The 22,851-nt window shown below is 36.6% G+C and overlaps 1 protein-coding gene across 12 annotated transcripts in view; it reads right to left on the reverse strand.

Moving 5' to 3' along the window:
* Positions 1 to 22,851, reverse strand: part of BRSK2 (BR serine/threonine kinase 2) — a 467,655-nt gene that overhangs the window by 20,279 nt on the left and 424,525 nt on the right. For 9 of the 12 annotated variants that reach the window (XM_060687737.2, XM_034416848.3, XM_087880317.1 and 6 more), the window contains 4 exons: positions 16,663 to 16,786; positions 15,238 to 15,418; positions 13,412 to 13,501; positions 4,098 to 4,145 (listed from right to left, as the gene is read on the reverse strand). In XM_060687737.2, coding sequence (XP_060543720.1) covers positions 4,098 to 4,145; positions 13,412 to 13,501; positions 15,238 to 15,418; positions 16,663 to 16,786 — 443 coding nt within the window. The remainder of the gene's footprint in view (positions 1 to 4,097; positions 4,146 to 13,411; positions 13,502 to 15,237; positions 15,419 to 16,662; positions 16,787 to 22,851) is intronic. The other 3 variants (XM_087880323.1, XM_087880331.1, XM_034416855.3) reach the window with 1 other exon arrangement.

Consider the following 22,851-nt stretch of genomic DNA (forward strand, 5'->3'; position numbering starts at 1 on the left):
GTTTTCTTAAATTCAATATTGGGTCACTAAAACACAGTACATAGAATTAGTTTGGTTCACACAATATCTTGGTGCATCTCATGAATGAACTTTTAACAATATGCACTCTTTAAATTCAGAAGTAATGATCTACTCACCCTATAAGAGATAATCATGGGTAAAAAGTTCGTAACTGACATTCTTAAATAATTCACAGTGAATCAGGAATTATTTGTGATCCTTGATCAGTAATGGACAATACAACAAGAAAATCAGCTACTTTCATTATTTTAGAAATGTGTTGAAGAAGAAAATAACCAGATAGTAATCTTCAACTGAGATGGCAAAATGATTATTTTAAGTGGTTGAAGTATGTATGCAGTTGTCTATGTTAATAGCACAAATGGATATCTCACTGATAAACCTTAAAATGTTTTATAACTTACATACATCCTAAAGTTTTATGCTTAGTCTATGAATGTTTCTGCTCCAAAGGTGATTGGCTGTCATAAGCAACAGGCTTGTATAATCCGTTTTATTGAGTCTGTAGCAAGAGGGCACCAAATCCCACAGGAATGGCATTAGTCAGCACAGAAGTTGGAGCATTCAGATTATAATAAACTGAGCAAGTATCCTTAGCTGTTATATCTTTCAGCTACCAAAATGCAAAGTCTCAAATGCTGCAGGCTAGTGCCAAGCAACTTTTTCTAATCAGCAGCCTCAGTGGTTCTGAAATATCTGCATAATTGGGAATACATTTCATAAGAACCACAGTTGGTTAGAAAAGAACATTTAACTCCAGATTCTTAGGAATTGGGTCATGCAGAATAGTTCTTACTTTCCTTGGATCAGGTTTAATTCCTACAACTTTTTTTTCTAATATAACAAACTCTTCAAGACAAAACTGGCATTTGTTTAATTGGTTTTATGGAATCCTTCAAAAATCGCTCTCAGTCTATCACAGAGCTGCTCAACAGTTGCTGGATAAACAATAACATCATCCATATACCTGCCTTAACAACAACCACAATTAATAATAAACATCATTCAATGGAAAGATTCTGGTGCCATTTTTAACAAACTTTGGTGGCCTCTCACTTAACAAAAATCAGAGCAACTTGCACAGCAGGCAAAATATTGTCTATTGTAGGCACAGTGGTGTTCTTACCCCATATCCTTATCTCATGTTCTCAGGTTAACATGAAGACTGATTTCATTAGTACCTGAATTTGTACTTTTCGTACAATATCATTCGTCAACATTTTGTTTAATTCAGCTTCCATCGAAGCATATAGTATTCCCCTCCAATCTCAGGCGGCAGGCACAATAGACTCATCCACTATAACTATGTGAGAACATTCATTAATTCAGTAGATAAGCCCTTCGGACAAGACATAGTTTCAGTCTCACCAATTGATCCATCTGAGAATGAGAATGAGCAATAGCAGTTATAATATGGCTCAGAAGTCTCTCTCTGAAGGCTATGAAAGGAAAAGGTCTGGACAAGCAGTGGTTCTAAACCTTTTTTGATAACATACATAAAATCATCAACCGTATCCAAGCCAACATCATAATAAAGCAATTGAAGCACATGAAAGTGTTGGGCTGCCCATGGGTTATCTATCTGTCTGTCTGTCTGTCTGTCTGTCTGTCTGTCTGTCTGTCATCTATCTATCTTTCTATCTTTCTATCTTTCTATCTATCTATCTATCTATCTATCTATCTATCTATCTATCAATCATCTATCTATCTATCTATCTATCTATCTATCTATCTATCTATCTATCTATCTATCTATCTATCATCTATCTATCCATTTTTGTCAGCAGCCACTTAACTCTTTGCTTGTAAATGCTACATGACAGCTTTTACTACAAACAAATGCCCATGAACTCTTAGTATCAGTCACCCTCTCTAACTGTTCCCCATTAATACTCACAACTTATTTTTATTCAACATTCCCAAAATAAAGTCTTCCTCATCCTCAACGTCTATTGTTCTAAAGGCCTTTAGAAACTTTCTCCTGTGCACACTCATTTCACATTTTGTTAAAATTAATCCAGTTTGCCGGCAGGAGAAAGGGCATCCCATCACTGGCAACGCGGCAAGAGGTAAGATCTTTTTCTTTCGTGAGCATCTGTTTCGTTGTTTGCAGGGAAACAGAAGCTCACGAAAGAAATGTCACGGAGATCTGACCTGGGGCAATGGCATGCGCGCACACACTTTTCAGTTTGGGCATGTGAGCGCACGCAGTTTGGGCACTCGGTGTCTAAAAGGTTCACTATCACTGGCTTAGAACATACTACTGTTTTGTATATCAATGTCCTGACAGCTAGAGTTGCCATTCCTACTTTCTAACTGTAGCAACAGACTGATAATTATTAACTATTCTTTAGAATTGTGGGCAAATCACTTTGCAAGTTTCTTATAAAATAAAATAGCAGATAAAGAAGACATTCTATATTGATCAAAAAAGCAAGTAATTTCAAATGGTACAAAGGCAAACCTGTAATTATACTAGAATGCCTCAATAACATCTGGATATTTTTACCCATAGGTATTATACATATGCTCAAGAATTTCTTCTTATCTACTGTCTTTAAAATTCTGTTTTTCATGTGCCATTATATTATCCTGTGCTACTGACAAAAATGGCATTAGACAAGCTTCAGATAACGTAAGACTCCAGATGGAGCAGAATATGCTTATATTGATGTGCACTGTAATTAACCTGCATGAACATGGTAAGTTTGGGGATTGTTCCAGCATCTTGCTTCTGGTAACTGGAGCTTAGGGTGAGAGAAGATCTGATGTTTTTATGAAGAGGTTAAAGACCTTCTTAGCATTTAAATGACTCTCCAGAAAGACATTGGAGATGATGCATTCTGATGACTGTGATAATAAATCAAAGCAATTTCCCTTAGACAATTGAAAGACCCCTCTCTGGTTGAGCTATTAGAATGTAATAGAAAGCAATGGTTTGCATAGGCCAGGTTTGATCTGTGACACTTATAGACATTTGGTATAAATTCCAAAGTAGCTTCAGCCACTCTGATGTATAATTCCCTAAGTGCATTAATCGAGGCATCTAAAGAGTCAATAGGTGCTTTTATTCTATATCCAAATTTCAACGGTTCCATCAAAACATTCCTGTACTGAGTTAAATATTTATTCTAAGCATCTTCAGTTTGAAGTAAGGTGCCTTTTTCTCCTGCTCACTTATCAGCATGGCAAGTTTTGCAACTTAAGCAACACAAACTGGCAAATACTATTCAGGTACTGTGAAGTGGTAATTCTTAGCTGCTGAAAATGCAGCTGGGCACATCGTTTTAGCTCTGTTCTATGGTATTAGTCTTCCTTCAGAGGTTTTCTTTTCTGTCCTTTTTTTAAGAATAAGAGAAAGAGAGAAATGTTTGGCAGTGACAGAGTTGAGAGGAACAGAATAACTGTGTAATCTCAACCCAGACCAGATAAAATGTTCAATGGAAACTTGAGCATTTCTTGTTACCTGAAACGGTTACATTGAATTCCCATCAAAGCAAAACAGAGAGTTGGGTTGGAATTAAGTTTATTGCATTTGCCAAACTAATCATCTCACTGAATAAAACAAGGATTCGTTTCGTTTATAATGGGGGAAAGACAGTGGTTGTCACACTGGTTGAAACTGGGAAATTAAGCAAGAACCTTATCGTCTCCTTCTCAGAAAGAATTGTGAGGAACCAGGTATTGGAACAGCAGCAAGAAATGTGGCACAGAGTGCAAAGCAGAGAAAAGATTATTTGAATTTAAAGTCAGAGCAAAGGCTTGAAAGCAAATATATACACACCACTAGGCACCGGGGTGAGAGGAACTAGTGATGGTGCAAGAATATGAATTTGCAAAACAGTGAAATCATAAATACATAAATATTGTGCTGTTTGAAACATGGCAAGTCTGTGCACAAGTGCGCAACATGGGAGAAAACTGAGAGTGCCACGTATTCCAAAGGCAAGCAAGCAGCAAGCTGGCTGGTTATAAAAGAGTGTTTAGAAGATGAAAGATTTCATAGGAAAAGAGGTGTTGAGCCATCATATTGTTCAGTGAGGGCTAGGAAGAAAAAGTGGAAGGGAAGTTCTTACCACATTTAGAAAGTCTCCCAGTCATCAACTCCATACAGTTAGTGGTGTCTAGATCATAAGGGTGGAAAGAGGAGGAAGGGAAAAATATCAAAAAAATGATTTCCAGAGCTCTACGTATACGGTAGCAAGATAACAAAATTATTTCCTTGAGCAGAAAGCATATTATATGGGCATGGCATAGCTGCCCCAGATTCTGATTTTTCTTCTCTGATTAGCGCTATAAAAGTATTTCAAAATCAGCACTCAAGCACAAAGTAAACTTTTTCTCTGTTACATTTCTCCTGTCTAATATTGATGTTACAATAAACATGCAAACATTGGTGATCAGAATGTTAATCTTGATTGATTTCAGACAAATGTTGTAAATATCCTTGCCATCAGAAATATAAATGAAGGATTTTAAATACGTGTTTTGATGTTTACAACACAGAATTGTGTCTCCAATCATATGTGAATGGTTGCATTCATTATAGAACATAAACACACAAAAAAGGAATAAAATATTTTGCTAGGCTGCTAACACAGGGAAGTTTCTTCAGATCTGGAGAACTTAAACTTAGCCAGATCAAATCAATGCACCCAACATGATGATCAGAGCATCCTACAACAAAAAGGAAAACAAGATATTGCATGCCAAATTCTGTGGTCCCATTTCTCACCCAGTGCCTGGACTATAAATAATAAGACATTTTGATGTTTTCCAAGTAATTGTGGTTTATTGAAAACAATTATATATATATATTGTTTTCGTAGATTTTCACGGGTAGAGGTATGCAAGTTTTGGTGTATTCGGGTCTTTTCCCGTGTAAGATTGAGAGTATCTTGGCGATGTTTCGACGAGGTCCCACTCGTCATCTTCAGGCTGGTGTCTTAGATTTTGTGCTTGTGCGAGGAAAGCGTGATTGGAGCTGCTGTCTCTCTATAAATACTGGTGGGGAGGTGTGGGGTGCTGCCTTTGTTGCTGTGAGTGGGTTGGTTGCCTGTGTTGTTACATCTTGATTAGTTGATGGAGCTGATGTTTGCAGATTAGTCAGCTGTTTCGTAACATCCTGTGTGGGTGAGGTCCTTGATATGTGCCCATTAGTCTTTTGTGTTTTAACAATCTGGGTAATGGGCTGTGTGTTAACATCCTGAGTTCTAGTGTTGTGGTATCCTGAGTTTTTTGATGTAATGTCCTGAGCAGATGGTTATGATGCCACATCCCGGGCTTTGGTTTGGCTCCGAGTTTGAGGTCTTGCCATGTGTTCATGGCGTGTGTCAGTTTGCTTTGTGTAACCTCCCCACCAGTATTTATAGAGAGACGGCAGCTCTGATCACGCTTTCCTCACACAAGCACGAAGCACGAAACTGAAGACACCAGCCTGAAGATGACGAATAGGACCTCGTCGAAACGTCACCAAGATACTCTCAATCTTACACGGGAAAAGACCCGAATACACCAAAACTTGCATATATGTGTGTGTGTGTCTCTCTCTCTCTCTGTGTATAACTGTTATTTGGATTAAGTTAGTTAGTGCTTCCAGCAATTTACTGCCAGAACTGCTGTAAACACATCTATAATTAAAAGAGATGGAACTAATCTCAGTCCAAAGGATGAAACAGCTGTTCTTCCAGGCGTATGCTTTTCACGCACATGGCAGAAAAATAAAGGGCTGTTAGATTTGCAGCAGCATGGAGGGAGAGAACTAGATATTTTGAATTGGGTCAGGGTTTCCTTAATAGTAGCATAGCCATGGCAAAATGGTCTGAACGTTGTAATGGATATAACTATATTTTGACACAAATTGAACTTTGCAGTTTTCAGGTTATGAACCATAAGATGGCCAGAAACAATGGGCCATCTTAAGGATTTTTGGTAGCACAAATAAAGATATTGCTCTCTACGCCTGCTTACAACTTGGGTGTTAGCTTAAGATGGAAAGTACAATTGAACATATTGCATTTACTTCCCATCTAGTGCTCTTTTGCCCCATTTTCCTCTTTTTCAAGCTTGATGCAAAATTAAAATAGTCTTTTTATTAGGTATTTTAGAAAACATGCTCCATCATAATCCTGGCAAAAAAAAACCCATCCTTTTGAGCATGATTCTAAATTAATTAATACAAAGTTCCATTTGGTAATTATTTTGCCCTTTTTGGCTTCTGGCCCTATAATACAAATTTTGCACCATTTCTACTATAGCTATTAGTGCTTCAGCAAGTCATTATCTGGTATTTCTTGGCCACAATAAGTAGTTTAGAATTATTTATATACTTAAATAATTTATATGGCTGCCCATTTCAGAGCTTGAAACTATAGCTACAAACAGCAATCTGGGATGCTCGAAGTTAAACAATACCTCATAAAAGCTTCATCACTGATTTGTTATTATAGAAATGGCCACTACTTAGTAAATATGTAAAGCAAAAAGTGGAGGTTTTAACTCCATTTTGTATCCCACTGCACCAAAAAAAAAGGTGGAAGTCAACTGCTTTCCCCCGCCTCCTAAGGACCTTGCACCCATTTCCCCTTCTTTTCCTTCCCCTATTTTTTTTATTATCTTTGTTCCCATTTTTATTTTATATTATAATAAACTTCATTTTTTAAAAAATAAATAAATAAATAAAAGCTATATTAGCAGTGGAGTTCATCAGAATTTCAGGGTGGGCTGGTTTCACAGTGCAGGTGCTGCTGCTGAGAAAACAGGATTCTTGGGTCCAACAAAGTGACCATTTGCAAAGTTACATAGAAGTAAATTGATTTGGAAGTGATGGGGTACTTTTGGAGGGGAGGATGGGAATGAATGAATGGAGAATTGTCCAAAACCTGAAAAGATTCTGTTCAGGTAAGTGCCCCACCATCAATTTCACTCATTTTTCCAAAGATTCAGATTTTATCTGAAGGGGAGATCTGTGTTAAAAATTATTCAAACTTATTCCTAATATTCTTGACTACATTTCAACTTTTCTCATGAAATAATCCCCAAGAGGGATTAGCACTGCCCAAGCTATGTGAGGGATATTTATTTATGTATTAAATAAACTTATGACTGCATGACTGTAACTTTGTTGCTTGTACCCTTACAATTTATATTGATATTAATTGCTTCCTAGTATGATTTGATTGCTTATTTGTACCCTATGACTATCATTAAGTGTTGTACCTATGATTCTTGATGAATGTATCTTGTCTTTTTATGTACACTCAGAGCCTATGGACCAAAGAAAAATTCCTTGTGTGTCCAATCAGACTTGGCCAATAAAGAATTCTGTTCTGTTCTGTTCTGTTCTGTTCTGTTCTGCTCTGCTCTGCTCTGCTCTGCTCTGCTCTGCTCTGCTCTGCTCTGCTCTGCTCTATTCTATTCTATTTTTATATGCTGCCCATCTCACTGTTGGAGGGACTCTGGGAAAATACATTCTAGCATCCTCATTCTGTGTAGGTTTTAAGCATGCTAGCCGAAATGGTTGATTTAGCATGGTCTAGGTGGCTCTAGAACCTCTACTGATTTATTGCATGGGGAGTGTAATTTTGGTCCAGGCAATTATGTGGCTTTTAGTATGTCTTTAATGTACTTTTAATATATGTATTGGACTATTACATGACACCAGAGTCTTCTTGGAGCTGAATAGCCTCAACTCAACCCAATGTCTCAGAAAAAGATTCGCTTATTATTTTTTTAAGGGAAGAACAGGAAAACAGAAAGAAAAATATGTATTAAATGAACTTGGAGCAAGAAGTGCAATTGGACTGACTATAAAGCAAATAGCATCTCAAAAAACTATACATGAAGAAACATTGTGTGGTTTTTAAGAATCAGATGAGAAAGAATACACTTTTTATAATATATACAGTATATATTTGTACAAGCCAAGAATTTAACAAAAATAAAGAATTTTATTTAAAAAGTTATGGGAAAGTTTGCAAACAATGTTGCTGTAACAATGTATTTGTATGGAGTCCAGTCTCGTTAGAGGAGAAACAAAGGCAACCCTCTGAAAAGCAGTTGATGGAGAGCAGCAGAAGAAGCCTACTGCCTTCACATCTGGCATATAGTCCTACAGAAAGCAATGCTCTACTATGGAATTTTGGATCGAAATAATGCTCAACTATGGATGCTAAAACTGGAAATTCATTCAATATAGCAATAGCACTTAAGTGCTTTACAGCCCTCTCTAAGAGGTTTAGAGTCAGCCTATTGCCCCCAACAGTCTGGGTCCTCATTTTACCCACCTCGGAAGGATGGAAGGCTGAGTCAACCTTGAGCCTGGTAAGATTCGAACTGCCGAACTGCAGGCAGCAGAAGTAGGCAGCAGTACCACATTCTAACCATTGTGCCACCACGGCTCAATATCCTGACAGATTTTCAATTTTTCAGTAATCAAATGAAAGGTGAATTCTGTCTACACGTGCAGTGCAGAGGTGGGTTTCAGCAGGTTCTGTCCAGTTCTGGAGAACCGGTAGCGGAAATTTTGAGTAGTTCGGAGAACCAGTAGTAAAAATTCTGACTGGCCCCGCCCCATCTATTCTCTGCCTCCCAAGTCCCAGCTGATTGGGAGGAAATGGGGATTTTGTAGTAACCTTCCCCTGGATTGGGGAGGGAATGGAGATTTTACAGTATCCTTCCCCTAGAGTGGGGTGGGAATGGAGATTTTACAGTATCTTTTCCCTGCCACACCCATCAAGCCACGCCACGCCCACCAAGCCACACCCACAGAACCGGTAGTAAAAAAATTTGAAATCCACCACTGATGAAGTGAGACATAATATAGTATTAGGCTTAAAGTGGTAAAACATAATGTGGATATATTTTGTGTTCCCTTTATGTCTAAACTCCATGGAAGCAGAAAACTATTCAGTAGAATCCCAATCTGCTGCAGACACTTAAATTCTTTGAAATATATATGAACATGTTATGTCAAATATGCAGTTTTATACTATGTTTTATAAGCCATTCCAGGGTCTTTCTAGGAATGTACCACCCGTTGTCATTGGTACTTTGTTTTAATGTTAGAATTTATATCTGTTTCAATATGTTATTCTAATGTAAAATAACTATTTAAAACTAATAGTTCTGGTGTCCTCAGTGTGACACTTCTGAGTACCAGTGTACCTACTGGCTCTTGACCCTTGTATTAGAAAAAAAATCCAGGTTTAGTTACACCCTGGATATACTACAGGAGTAGCACCTGGGGAGATTGAGGCAACTTCTCCACTGATGCAGTGGTGTATCAGGGAAAACTCTTCATTTCTAGAGACTGCTTAGAACCAAGTCCCATGAAATAATATTTCACTTTCTGATCTGGTTGCTTCCAAGTCTGAATTCTTATGTTCCTGTTATGGGAACATTTATATTTACTCTCTATAAACAATATTATTTTTATTGGCTTTGATGGCACTTTTACTTCATAAATTCTGAATGATTGCATCTATTCTATTAATAAATAAACCTCAGATTAAATTTCCAATGTAAAAAAGTTAGAAACGAGTCATCGTATAAACTTGTTTAAATATATCATTGTCTAATTAGGGCATTTCCCAGCAAGCCATTTGTATTAGTTCAGGCTCTCTTCTGAATCGCATTTCTATAAGGTTGATAACAGTATTTGTGAAGTGGTCTTCACAAATACCATGGGGGGGGGAGAAAAATCACTTTTCTTCCCCCCCCCCATCCCCCTGCTACAACTCTATAGAGTTTGGGGGCAATTCCTTTGCCCCCCTGAAAAAAATCCTGATCTCACTCTGTTTCCTGGTAATGAACTTTTAACATCTCATTTCTGACGTCTGCCCATAGGTAGGACTGACCATGTATTTCCTGTCCTTGGAAATCTACATCCCTTGGAAAGAAGCTGACAAAAGAGACTGGTTACAAGATTGTTGAGAAGCTACTCACTCACAACTTGCAAGAGTGGTAAAATGTAGGTGGGTAGCAACTTTATTTTTATATGGAATGAGGGAGAAAGGAATCTTGGATAGCTCAAAATAACGGAACACTGATTTGATTACTTTCTGCCCTCTGTTTTTGGTAAGCTGTAAGTGAGCACTGACAGGTTCATGGTATTTCCTCCTCCCAGCATTTCAAGGTTACCAGAAGTCTCATGTTTTGAAAAGACTGGGGAATCAAAACAATGGTGGGATAAAAGAGCTCTTCAGATTACCTAACTATTCCTAAAAACACTGTTAGTTATAAGCAACCTGAAGAAACCGATTTTCCCTTATCATAAATCTGCTTCTCAATTCTTTTGCTTGCACTATTGTAGGAGCAAAAGAAGTTTTAATGCTACTGTTTGAAGAGAAATAACCCAATTAACAGGCCCAGAAGAAGGTACATCTTGCCTGTCATCATACAGTCATTGTCAACTTTCCTGTACTTCTAAATGCTGGTACTTGGAAATAACACTCAAAAAGTTTAGAAACTACCATAGGCTATCAAGGTAGAGCCGAGGGAATTAGACTGAGTAATATTTAAAGTAATATTTCATAGAGTAATATTTACTTTATGAAAGAAAACAAAGTTAATATAGCCTGCTGGTAGAGAGACAAAATCACAATTCATATTAATTGAAACATTATTTGTTTTGCAAACGTAACTTTTTACTAATTGGCATAAAGTTAGGCAGATTCCTTTTCAGTCCAAAGCTTTAAGGATTTCTGAGAGCAAAAACTGCATTCCATGGGTTCAAGATTCTTACGATGATAAAATCATTTGTGCAATTAATTTCTGTAGGCTTATTTTATTGTTAGCTCTATATTCTGCCTTTTGTTCAGTCACCCAAGGCAACTTACATAGGGGTCTCCCTTCCCATAGCAATCCTGTGAGGTAGTTTCACCAAAGACACCCAGTGAGTTTCCATGGCTGACATTGGACTTCACCTTAGGTTTCCCCAATTCCAGAGAAACTGCTGAAACCTGATAACACACCATTCCCCTAAAGCCTTGATCCAGATGAGTTTATATAAAAAGTGATAAGCAAAGTAAGTCCCAAGAAGCAGAAATGAGAATGAAGACAGTATTTAAATGGAATATGAAGGCGTGACACACAGACACACCACTGAGATGAGATGCATGTAGAGAAAAACCTGATGGCCACCAACACAGATGTGGACTTGCAAAGAATGAGAAACCACAGAGACCAGTCCTGTTCTGAAACCCAGGTGAGCCAGTTTAATAAGCTGGGTCAGGAGAATTAGCCAAGGATCACCTCCCTGAAGTCACAAGTCCCTGCTGGCAGTGTTACAACTAGAGACAACATTCACAGGTATGTCACCTAGGCAGGAGGGGTGCATTTATTGATATACATTATATTAGCTTATTCCCTTTCACAGTATAGTTTAGTCATATAGAATATCCAATCACTCACCTGGAATATCCAATCACTCACCTGATTGGAAAAATGGGGAACACTATTTTGTTAAAAAAACAAGTTCTCCAAACCTCTTTAAGAGGGTAGACCCAGATGAAGTAATAACAACTAATGTGTCTTTTTACATAAATAATGGTTCCTCATAGACTATGAATTGGTTATCAATTACTTAGGTTGGAAAAACATCATGCTAAACTGAATATGGTCATTATTTCCTAAATAAGAAGATGGTGTTGGAATCAGAGTAGCATTCTTTCATATGGTTAGTCAACACTCATCTGGCACTGATTAAGGGATTAACTCTTTATCAATCCTCTCCCATTTCAATATAACTAGCAAGCTATACTCCTTGGAAAGTGTCTTCTTGTGATACCTTTCTTGATTATCACTCTTATTGAATTATACCTGCACTTTTGTTATAACTTAAAATTGTGGCTGCATGAAAAATGCTTGTTTCTTGTCAAGAATTCTAACCAGCCAGACGTTTGTTTTAATGTGAATTTGCATGGTATGGCAGCTGTTCATTAACTTTATTACGTATCAACTGCATATGGGAAGTTCATTCTCTGCAGTGACTAGCCAAAACTTTAAGATTATAATGCAGTCTAGCAGTAGGGCCAACATTTGGTGCAAGGAACAGTCTGGTCAGGCTAAAGTGTCATTGGACAGGAAATCAATAAGCAATCATTCTGCAATGTTGATTTAGTGGGTTCTATCCTAATTCACTTTCCTGTTATTCATTAGACATTCCTTTCTCTTTTACTAACATGAACAACTACATATACAAAATATGTATACATATGTACATATACATACACTATTTGCCCATAGTTAAATGGCATACATTTTGCACGTAGAAGATACTAGCTTGTCTTATACGTGACTGGCTGGAAAAAACTATGAGTAAAACCTAATATATCAATTGAGGAAGCTGAAGAAAAGGATACAATATAAACAACTTCCAATTATCTAAAAGTTGCAGTATTTTGAATATCTTGTAAGTCTTTTCCTATTTCAGCTCTCCATTTCAGATACTATTTATCCCCTTTCATTTCCATATTACATTTGCCTCCAAATGCTTACATAAATTATCTGAAAAGGTTGGGCTTGTCACTAATGTATGGAGAAATCTCTTATTTCTCTAAGCATAGGAAAATGAAAAAAAAAAGGTTCCATTTAGATCGATCACCTAATTGTATTTTGGATCTATTTAATCACATTTTCCCACATCCTCCCTGTTAACAAATATCACCTATAATCATTTTGTTTGGGAATAACAAAATTTACTTTTTTGGGAGGGAGGGAAGTGACTTTTAGAATGCGAAGAACAGGATTTGAAGAAGACTAGAGAGGTTAGAAGAAATTGCAGGGACAAAATTTTGTTAGTAAGGCTTTTAGGGAATGTGTCATCCCATTAAGAAAAAAAAAGCAAAGAGAGCAAAGGCAATCTCCTTCTGTCTTTGCTCAATGATTTTAAGTTTAGAGAGCAGAGAAAATGGCACACCTGATTCTTCAATACGAGTTCCTTCCAAAAATTAATCTTGCTTTAAGCGTCCAGGTATTCCCACCTGCTTTCAAAATTCTCTTTCTTTAGGAACTAAATTAAATCATTGCTTAATTTTGTTTTTTTTTTTTTAAATAATTGAATAAGGCCATTTTGTATAATGTTTCAAACCATGTCTGTATATTGGACAGATCATTAGAAGGATACAAATAGCTGATGACACTTCCTGTGAAATAGGGACAGATGGCTCTTAGGGCGGGGCAGGGCAGGGCGGGGCCATGGGGAGGAATGAATTTAGGAAATGAGAATTGTTGCAAGGCAGGCAGGGGTAGTGCAAATGGGAGGGAGGTGCTGTGGTGTCTTACTGGTTGGTCTGAATGAAATTAGTTTTCAAGTGCAATGTGACGTTGAAAGATGCTTCCAGTTCATGCCCTTTGCGTGAAGCAAAGAAAAGCTTTGGAAGCGACTTACCTGATAATTGTTGCACTGATGGCTGGTCATGTGTGCTTAACAATTGTGCCTGAATTGTTTCTACTACTCTCTTAAAGCGACGGCTTGGACCTATCAAAAGAGATGTTACACTGTAAGATAAGGCAGAATATCACAGAATGTTGAGTGTCAGGGAAGAGGTAGGAAAAAGTCTATTTCTTTAATTTTCCCATTCAGATTCCTTCCTTCCTTCCTTCCTTCCTTCCTTCCTTCCTTCCTTCCTTCCTTCCTTCCTCCCTCCCTCCCTCCCTCCCTCCCTCCCTCCCTCCCTCCCTTCCTTCCTTCCTTCCTTCCTTCCTTCCTCTGATCACTGCATTAACCATCTCCCTGCCAAGATATTATTGGTAACAAACCACTGTATAGACATGATTTACCATCAGTGCATTTGATAGCACAGTATTTCTTCCACCTTTAACTTTCTTACCAAGCTAACTCCTGCCTCTCTATTTAATAAATTTATCCTGTTTCCCTTTTTAATTCTCGCTTCCAAAATTCTTGTATCTCACTTCTTCCACAGGTGCTTTTTCAAAAGGCAACTGGACTTTGTTTGCTTTTCCTTGAAGATGTTTCACTTCTCATCCAAGAAGCTTCTTCACTTCTGACAGTCAGAACTAAAGAAGCTTCTTGGATGAGAAGCAAAACGTCTTCACCGAAAAAAAAAAAGGGAAGTCCAGTTCCCTTTTGAAAAAGCACCTTTGGGACAACCATGACCTGGATGACTGAGAATCTCCATAGACATGTATCTCACTTCTTTCGTTCACATGACATCTCGTTGTTCTTTGAGATCTTTCTTTCTCTCTCTTTTTGATCTAGTTAGTAAAAATGACCAGTTCTCTAGATGTTGTACCTTGTTTGGGTGGTATCAATATAAAAGCTAATAGCAATAGTTGATGAGAGATCTAATAAAATTATACATTGTTTAATCTTACTAAAGCTTCTATTTTCCTTTATTAATCTTGTTGGTTTGTCTGTAGGTTCCTACACATTTTTAGCTGTCTTCCACAAAGAAGATGTTGGTTCATTTTAGGGATTTTGAATAGCTTTTGTCACCAACATAAGCCAATCTGTACGTTAAACAATAAACTATGTTTTAATTACAGCTAGCATAATTTATTAGCCAAGAAACTAAACACACAATATGACTTGTGTGATTGTATGAACTGGGAGGGAAAAAAGCAATATGGTATTTTTTTTAAGTGAATAGCTTCAAAATGTGAGTAACAAACAGAGATTATGTCTACCAAGAATATTCCATGCCACTTGAACTATATATTAAGCCTGTGAAGTGCTTGATAATCCACCCAATTCCTGAAATTTTAAGAAGGCAATAAAATTAGTTTTATTGAGTGTCAGTACTGGTCAAGCTCACCTCTGTGTATACTCGTACACAAAGTTTTATGGAGTTCTAAGACATTTCAATTAATCCTTCTTATTTCAAGTATTAAAAAAAAAACATCAGCTTTCCTCTTTTTTATTTATTTTTTACATAAGCCTAACAATTTGATTCTTTGGGGAAACACTAAATTCTACATGATTGATATATTAAGCTATGCAACCTACACTAATTATTTATTTCCATGTGTCCATAAGATAATGATTATACACTAGAAAATGGAAGCAATTACATATTTTGAACACTCAGAGTACTTTATTTGAATATTTTTGCATTAACGTGTTGAAGTAACTAGCCATATTTGAAGTAGACCTTTCTTCCTATCTACATTCTCAGACAGACAGCAGGTTTGAGACAATAATTTATTTCTTCTAGCTTTATTTAAAATAAATAAAAAAAAATATTTATCAGTTACCTGATAAAAGTGTAAAAGTGACGGAGTAGATCCCATTCTCTTTCTGGGCCTCCCCACCTTCTGTGTATGTAATGTCTACCTGGAACTTCACTGGCTTCTGGAAGACAGCAGGGCCTCCTGTGGACTTGTACTCTGCCCGGAAGCTTGTTTGGGAGATGACACTATGACTGAGACTGGGAATCTAGACCGAATGAAATGACAATTCAAAAACAAATCCTGCTAGCACAATAGGATCATCTTTGAAAAGCTTTCCCCCCACCCCTTACAGTTTGAAAGGGGATAGAAGAACATTTTTCTGTTAATTCTGAAATAATTGGTAATGAACTTCTCATTTACTCACTTTATGGTTGTTTAAGAATCGGATAGGTCTGCCATATATATTGATATATTTAAAAAACTATTCAAGCTATATAGATTGTTTATATTAAAAATAAATTGCTTTCCTTCACTGGGCCCTCTCACCATCCAATTATAATGCAACATTTAAGATGCCTACCTATCTTTTCTAATTTATATACAATTTCAGCTCCACTGCCGAATATGATTGGCAAAAAAGTACTATTGACAGTTGCCTTTTCCCCATTTCCATCTTTTGTTTTGAAATGGCTTGTTTCCTTCATTTCTGGTCCTTTAATATGTTGCTTTTTTTCCCTCTAGTTATGAACAGAGCATTCCTGAGCCAAGTCTTAATTAGCCAATTTTTGTTCCTTATGGGATGGTAATAATTACTGGCTTCTTCTTTTCAGAGAAATGATCATTTGAATTATTATAATTGAATGAGTTTGATCACAAAATTTCTTTTGAATATATGTGGGCCAAACAAAAGAGAGGAGAAGAAAAGAAAGAACTGTAGCTGTAAGAAAGAAATATGTTTTCCTCAGGAGAAAATAGAAACTACGCAATTATGAAATATGTGGATCCACAAGCAAATAAGGAGGAACTAATTAAAAGTAAAGAACACAAACAAGCAGAATTTTTTTAAAAAGGGGCTGGAAGACAACTACACAATCCAGATAAAGACGGGATTTTGGTTCATTGAAATGAGATCATGTTTGCAGAGTTCTCATATTAAATTTTCCAAGGAGTCTTTGATTATGTGCCACACTTAACCACTTTTTAAATTCCATGTGGCACCACCCAGTGTCCTTCTCTGGGTTCAGAAATGAAGTATTTGGGTTGCATACATCCAAGACTATACCCTAGATTGGAAATAATATAGAACCAAGCCCTGAATAAGGCAATTACAAACCACTTCCAGATTGTTGCCAAGAAAATAACAGAGATGTTCCACAACAGGCAAACTAGACTTTGATAAAGATTTTACCTTTATTGTGGAAAAGTAGGTCATTTATGGCTGAGAGATGATGTCTTGTTTTGGATGTTTATTCATTCAATTGAATGGGATGTTTAACTTTATATACTTACCGACAGAAATGCATGTACTATATCAGCCTTGATAGAACTCAATGGTTTGTCCTTAATAACCACGAAGATCTGTTCTTCTTTCTCTAGGTTGATAAAATTACCAAACCAGGATTTTTTGGCAAGCCTGAATATACATGTGATGAGAAAGAGAAAGAAAAAAATAGGAAAAGACCAATAAAAATTAGGAAGAGCACAGAATTGTACTATAGGTCTTTCTATATCACAAAACAGGTATATTTTTTTCAGCCATGTCCCCATGATATAGGTTTCATCTCAACTTCAGCCCACAAATGAATCTGACTTAATTTTTTCTTAAATGTAATACTTAGCATTTGTTGTGACATAATCCAAGGGCAGCCTCACAATAAATACAAGTTATTTCACTTGGTCACCTTCTACCTTGGAGGGACATCAGGTGATTGCAGTGATGAAAATATAGGCATCATAGGGAAGACTGCAAGTGAAAATGGCAAGAGCAAATTGCAAAGTGTAGTTTTCATAAAACTTAAGTTGGCCAAGATTTCATTCCAGAGACCTTGGGACTACCCTTAGCACCTTGTATGAGGTCATTCACTATGTCAAAAAACCTTAAATTTTTACGGGTCAAAAGCCAGAAAAGGAAGGCTTAGTATTATTTGTGTAAATTTAGTAGTGCACATTAGTCATGGATATTATGGCTGTGAGAAAGCTTTATGAGAAAGAAAAGGCAGCTGGTTAAAGAAAAACACTGGTAGTACCCTTTGGGGCTATTACTTAAAAGCCTGTCCATAGTTCATGCATCTTTTGCTGGTCCAGGGCCCTCTATCAGCTATGGTTTTTCTACTCTCTGCTCTCCCAAAAACTCTGGGAACACATACAACTAGTAATGGCACTGTGGATTAGTAGCTATTGCAATGCATGCCTGAGGTTATTTAGTACTCATACATCCCTCTATAGACAAAATGAAAACTAGTTTATTTGGTGTGTGTGTGTGTGTGTATAAAACGGAAGACATATTAAAAAAGAGCATGCATGCATTCATCTCTCCCTCTCTCTCCCCTACCCTGCCTGACAAAATAAAACTGTTAGTTTGGTAAATCTCTCCCTCTTTCTCCATAATAGAGGGTTGAGAAAATTAAGCAGAATTGCTCAAAATATCTACAAGTCAGGGGTGGGCTGCTGGGGGTTCGCAGGGGTTCAAGAGAACCTCTAGCTAAGATTCTGTGCAGTTCAGAGAACCCCCAAATCCCACTCCTGGCTGGCCCTGCCCGCCCCGCCCCTCCCACGTTTTGGATGCAGGTAAGTGCAGGGCGCACGCGGAGGCACGGGGAGAGTGAAAAACAGGCCTACTGGAAGTTTGGGAAGGCCTCCAGAGGGCCCCCAGAGCCTGGGGAGGCCGTTTTTGCCCTCCTGGAGGCTTGAGGAAAGCCTCTGGAGCCCGTGGAGGGCAAAAAGGCCCCCCCACCATGGTGCAGGAGGCCAACTAGGCCACGCCTACTATAGCCACGCCCATTCAGCAACCAGAGAACCCCTTGCTAAAATTTTTGAAGCCCACCCCTACCACAAGCCAAAGATAACAATGAGGAACAGTAAAGAGAAAAGTCTGCTTATTTAAGCAGATTATTAAGAAATATGTAGTAGAGCAAAGAGGGGACACTACATATTTGATCTGACCATGGCTTTCTGAAATATACTACTTGATTCAGAAAGCCTCAGAACACTCAAAGCATATTAAGAAATTTTGTTGAATCTGATTTCAGATTCCTCACCCTCCACCCACACATACCAAATCAGTGTTGATTCTTAGCAACTACATAGATACAATTTTCTCCAGGCCAATCCATATATATGTGCATAAACACCACTTATTATTAATTCCTGTAGGCGTCTGCCAATCGTAACCATTTATAAATTACTATCTCCCAACAGAAGTGTACTCTCCAGCCTATTGTGTGCTTTTAAGCTGCAGGTCATTGGGGTATAGATTAGATGAATATTACTAATGGTTATGTGCCCATAATAAACTGCCATATTGCATATAGTTATGCTACACATTTTAACAACTACGTATTTCTTTCTCCTCTAGTGTATATACACTTTCCCATCCACTGAGATATTTCCACCTCTTCATAATGCTTTAACATTTCCTTCTATTAGGGAGAATACTGTGCTACAAAAAGATACCACTGAAAGCATATGATTTACTATCTACTCAGACATAAAATTGCAAGGGACACATTTATGTTTATCTGTAACAAAATAAATCAGTTGCACTGGAGTCTAAAAGAAGGAATAAAAATACTGTTGACAGGGTTGTATGATCTAGAATAAAGATTATAAAGATTTTACATTTCCAGTGATACTGCATAATCAGGAACTGTCTCTGATACAGAGATGGTGGTTTTTTAAAAAATCATACACAAAATAGAACAGCTCCTTGAAGAATATATTTTTAACTCGGAGGATAATTTAGCACAGAATGTGATGGAATAATAGCTTTAAGAAGTTGTTCACCTCAATAAAAGCTCTTTTTTATGGTTCACAGGGCTTTTTTTTTTTTTTTTTTTTTAGAGAGAGACCTAATTCATGCAGATAAAAACCACAGAGTGGTGGATGAGTGGTTCATCTCCTTTTTTGGAGATGAAGAGATGTGATAATTTAGATCAGAAAAGGCTGAAGTTGGAAGCGTTAATGTGGAGTCGCATAAAAAAAAGCAACAACCAGCTTCAGAATTCTAATAAACAACATGCCCCATATTGCTGAAAAGGTGTTGAAATTAACTCTAGATAATCAAGGTGACATGATCCATTTATGTACAGGGTCTGCTACAGAGAAATAATTCATGAAACATTATTTACGCCAGTCAAGATCACTGAAGTCTGGTGTAAAGAAGTTACTGACCCAAAGGTTGTAGTTTATCAATACTTTTTCAAGAGATGGGCAGTGGTATGTGTTGGAGGAGAGGTCGAATCAGGCAAGAGATATTATGCTTAAAGTCCTGTCCACTTTGTACATGCAACACAACAACTTTGTATCCATGTATAAGGGGGCAAGGTTTGAACCATGGATGAAATCCAGCAGGTTCTGACAGGTTCTGGAGAACCAGTAGCAGAAATTTTGAGCAGTTCGGAGAGCTGGTAATGGAAATTTTGAGTAGTTTGGAGAACCAGCAAATACCACCTCTGGCTGGCCCCAGAGTGGGGTGGGAAGGGAGATTTTGCAATATTCTTCCCCTGCCACACCCACCAAGCCACACCATGCCCACCAAGCCACGCCCACAGAACTGGTAGTAAAAAAAATTGGATTTCATCATTGGTTTGCAAATGGCATAAAGGTAGGCTAATACTGCTGGAGACTGAAGGGGAAAATTCTTGTCTTGCATTTTTAGTAGTTGTTGGTTTTTTAAAGCTTATATTTCTCTTTTGTTTCTGAGCTCTTTTATTATTTTAAATTTTCTTATTCAATATTTTATTTTCTACTACTTGCGGTTTTCATTTTTTTTCTTTTAGTACTTTAAACAATTTGTAATGATTTTTTAAAATTTTTTAAATACTTAATCATACAGAAAATTGTTTCTTTAAATTTTTTCATTAATTATCTTAATTGTTTCCCTGAATGTGAAAGGCCTCAGATATGCAGCCAATAACTAGGCATTTAAAAATCTGATTATTATTTTCATATGAAATTCACATCCATTCAGATATGAAAGAACTTTTATCTAGAGAATGGGTTAGTCAAATAGGAATAAGGTTGCCAGGTGTCCACTATTTGAGCGGACAGTCCGCTTTTTTCACATTAGGTTCACTTTTTTTTTCACAAAATAGTGGACATTTTTTTTATTCAAAAGCTTTATGATTGTATATTTTTTAATATTTCTCAACGTTGTACTGAAATTAAAGAATTATTCCTTAAACACAAAGAATTGATCAAAGCTGCGCAGTCAAATAAAAAATATATATGACAGCAAAGTAAAATGTAATTTTACGTGTTAAAATGTTTGTAAGAAAATATATAATTTAATTGTAATTTTTTTTTTATTTTTTTACTACTTAAACCCCCCCCCCCGCTTGTCCGCTATTTTTTGGAAGCAGACCTGGCAACCCTAAATAGGAAGTAATAAAAATTTAAAATCTGCTAAGATTATAGTTAGTTTGATTAACAAATCTTTGACATTTCTAATGGAACAACAAATAAGTGATAAATAAAAAAGAAAAAATTGACAAAAAGCGAGATAAGTGTGCCCCCCGCCCAAAAAAAGGAATATGTAAAGAAAAAGAATGGGTTTTGGTACATATATAGATAAAAGTATATTCAATTCTTACTCTAAAATTAACAATAGTCTTCATGGTTTCTATAATCCTAATCATCAAATCCCAAAATCAAAATTACATTTCTCCTAGTTTCTTGTAAAAAGTTCAAAAGTAGCTTCATTAGCAAGTTGACCATCTCTTAAAATATTTCTTAATTTCATACCTCACCCTATTTTCTATAAACTCATTTCTAAATATTTAGCTCTCCTTAGAATAGAATAGAATAGAATAGAATAGAATAGAATAGAATAGAATAGAATAGAATAGAATAGAATAGAATTCTTTATTGGCCAAGTGTGATTGGTCACACAAGGAATTTGTCTTGTTATCAGCAAAGATCCAGTAAAAATAAGCAAAATACCTAATAACATAAACATATGCCCCCCTTTTCCATTTAATCTACACTTCCCCATCCCTCTCTTATCAGTTAAACATAAGATAGAAATTAAAAACTATTAAATATTACCAAAAATAATCACCCCTTATTCAGATATAAAAAATGAACCCATTAACTATTAGACATTTCCAAAAGAAACACTAAGTAATCCAGATCACCATTCAAACATTATCAGAAATAAGAACTCATTATTTAACTATAATCAGATAAAGTAACTTCATATTTTTTCCTTCTTCCTCCTAATCATCCTTATATCCCGTAAATGAAATTCTGAGTTCTGGTTTCCTTTAGTATCTTTTTCTCTTCTCTTAAAATTCTTATCATCTTTCAAGTCCACTTATAGTTTCCATGAAGAACTCCAATAAATATATTGTATTTCAGTTTGAAAGAATAATCCACAATGTCTTTTTCAAGTTTTATTGATTATCCAATTGCATTTGTGAATCCAGTGAATCCACCTCAATTGTCTCCAGTTAGAACTGAAGAAGCTTCTTGAATGAGAAGAGAAACATTTTCAAAGGTCATCTTCAGTGGTAACATTTGGTTCCAGTAATGAGTTAAAAAGTTCAAACACTTCACAGACCCATAATCAAATATTTCCTTTAAAGTAGCCATCTTGTGCTCTGCTAATCGACTTTCAAGGTTTTGTCTTATGGTTGATATGTAAACAAGACGGTTTCCCAAACAAGAGGTTCTTTCTGTTCATTCTTTCAAAGACAAATTTCTTTCCACTGAAATATTTGGTTTGGTTCTCAGATTTTTGGGAAGCGTGCAAAGTTTGATGATGTTCTGATATTTCTAAATATTGCAATCCCAGAAATAATGAAAATCACCAAAGAGAAACATTTAACTGTATATGAAGAAAGTCTCTCTCTTTAACTGAACAAGAAATTATAATCCCCAAAGTGCATTAGAAATGAGGAAAGTCAGTTGCGGTGCCTTTAAATTTAGACTTCAGTACAGCTATGAACTTGATGGAGGACTCTGCCTCCCTATCGTTCAACTCACTTGTTGATCGGGGAAATGTCCATTTCTGCAACTTGTTCATGAGGAAAGACAGTCTGGAGGGTAGATGGGTTGATTTCAAATTCTCTCCTTAAGTTTGGTGGAAGAAAAATTGCCCCTCTGAGTAACTGGGGGTAAAACATACTGCATCACCATCTTGCTTCAGAGATGGTTAAATCATCATTTTCCTAACTGGAAGCTGGACAGCTAAATTTAACTCCTGTCCACTTAAAGTGCTATAACCTTATATACTGGAATCCAATTGGTGGCTACCAATTTTAAATTTTTCACAGCAAGTATATATATATGTCTGTCTGTCTCTCTCTCTGTGTGTGTGTGTGTACGTACATGTTTCCAACTTCTCCTTTGTACCTTATTCCTTAGTTGACTCAATAGATAAATGGATTATTAGTTCTATTTTGATATTCAATCATTCATTGATTATTATAAAGAAAAGTCATTTCATTCAGGTATGAAAGATCTTTTATCTAGTGAATG

The sequence above is a fragment of the Pantherophis guttatus genome, chromosome 1 (genome assembly GCF_059756535.1).
Source record: "Pantherophis guttatus breed Tessera chromosome 1, ASM5975653v1, whole genome shotgun sequence".
Lineage (NCBI taxonomy): Eukaryota > Metazoa > Chordata > Lepidosauria > Squamata > Colubridae > Pantherophis > Pantherophis guttatus.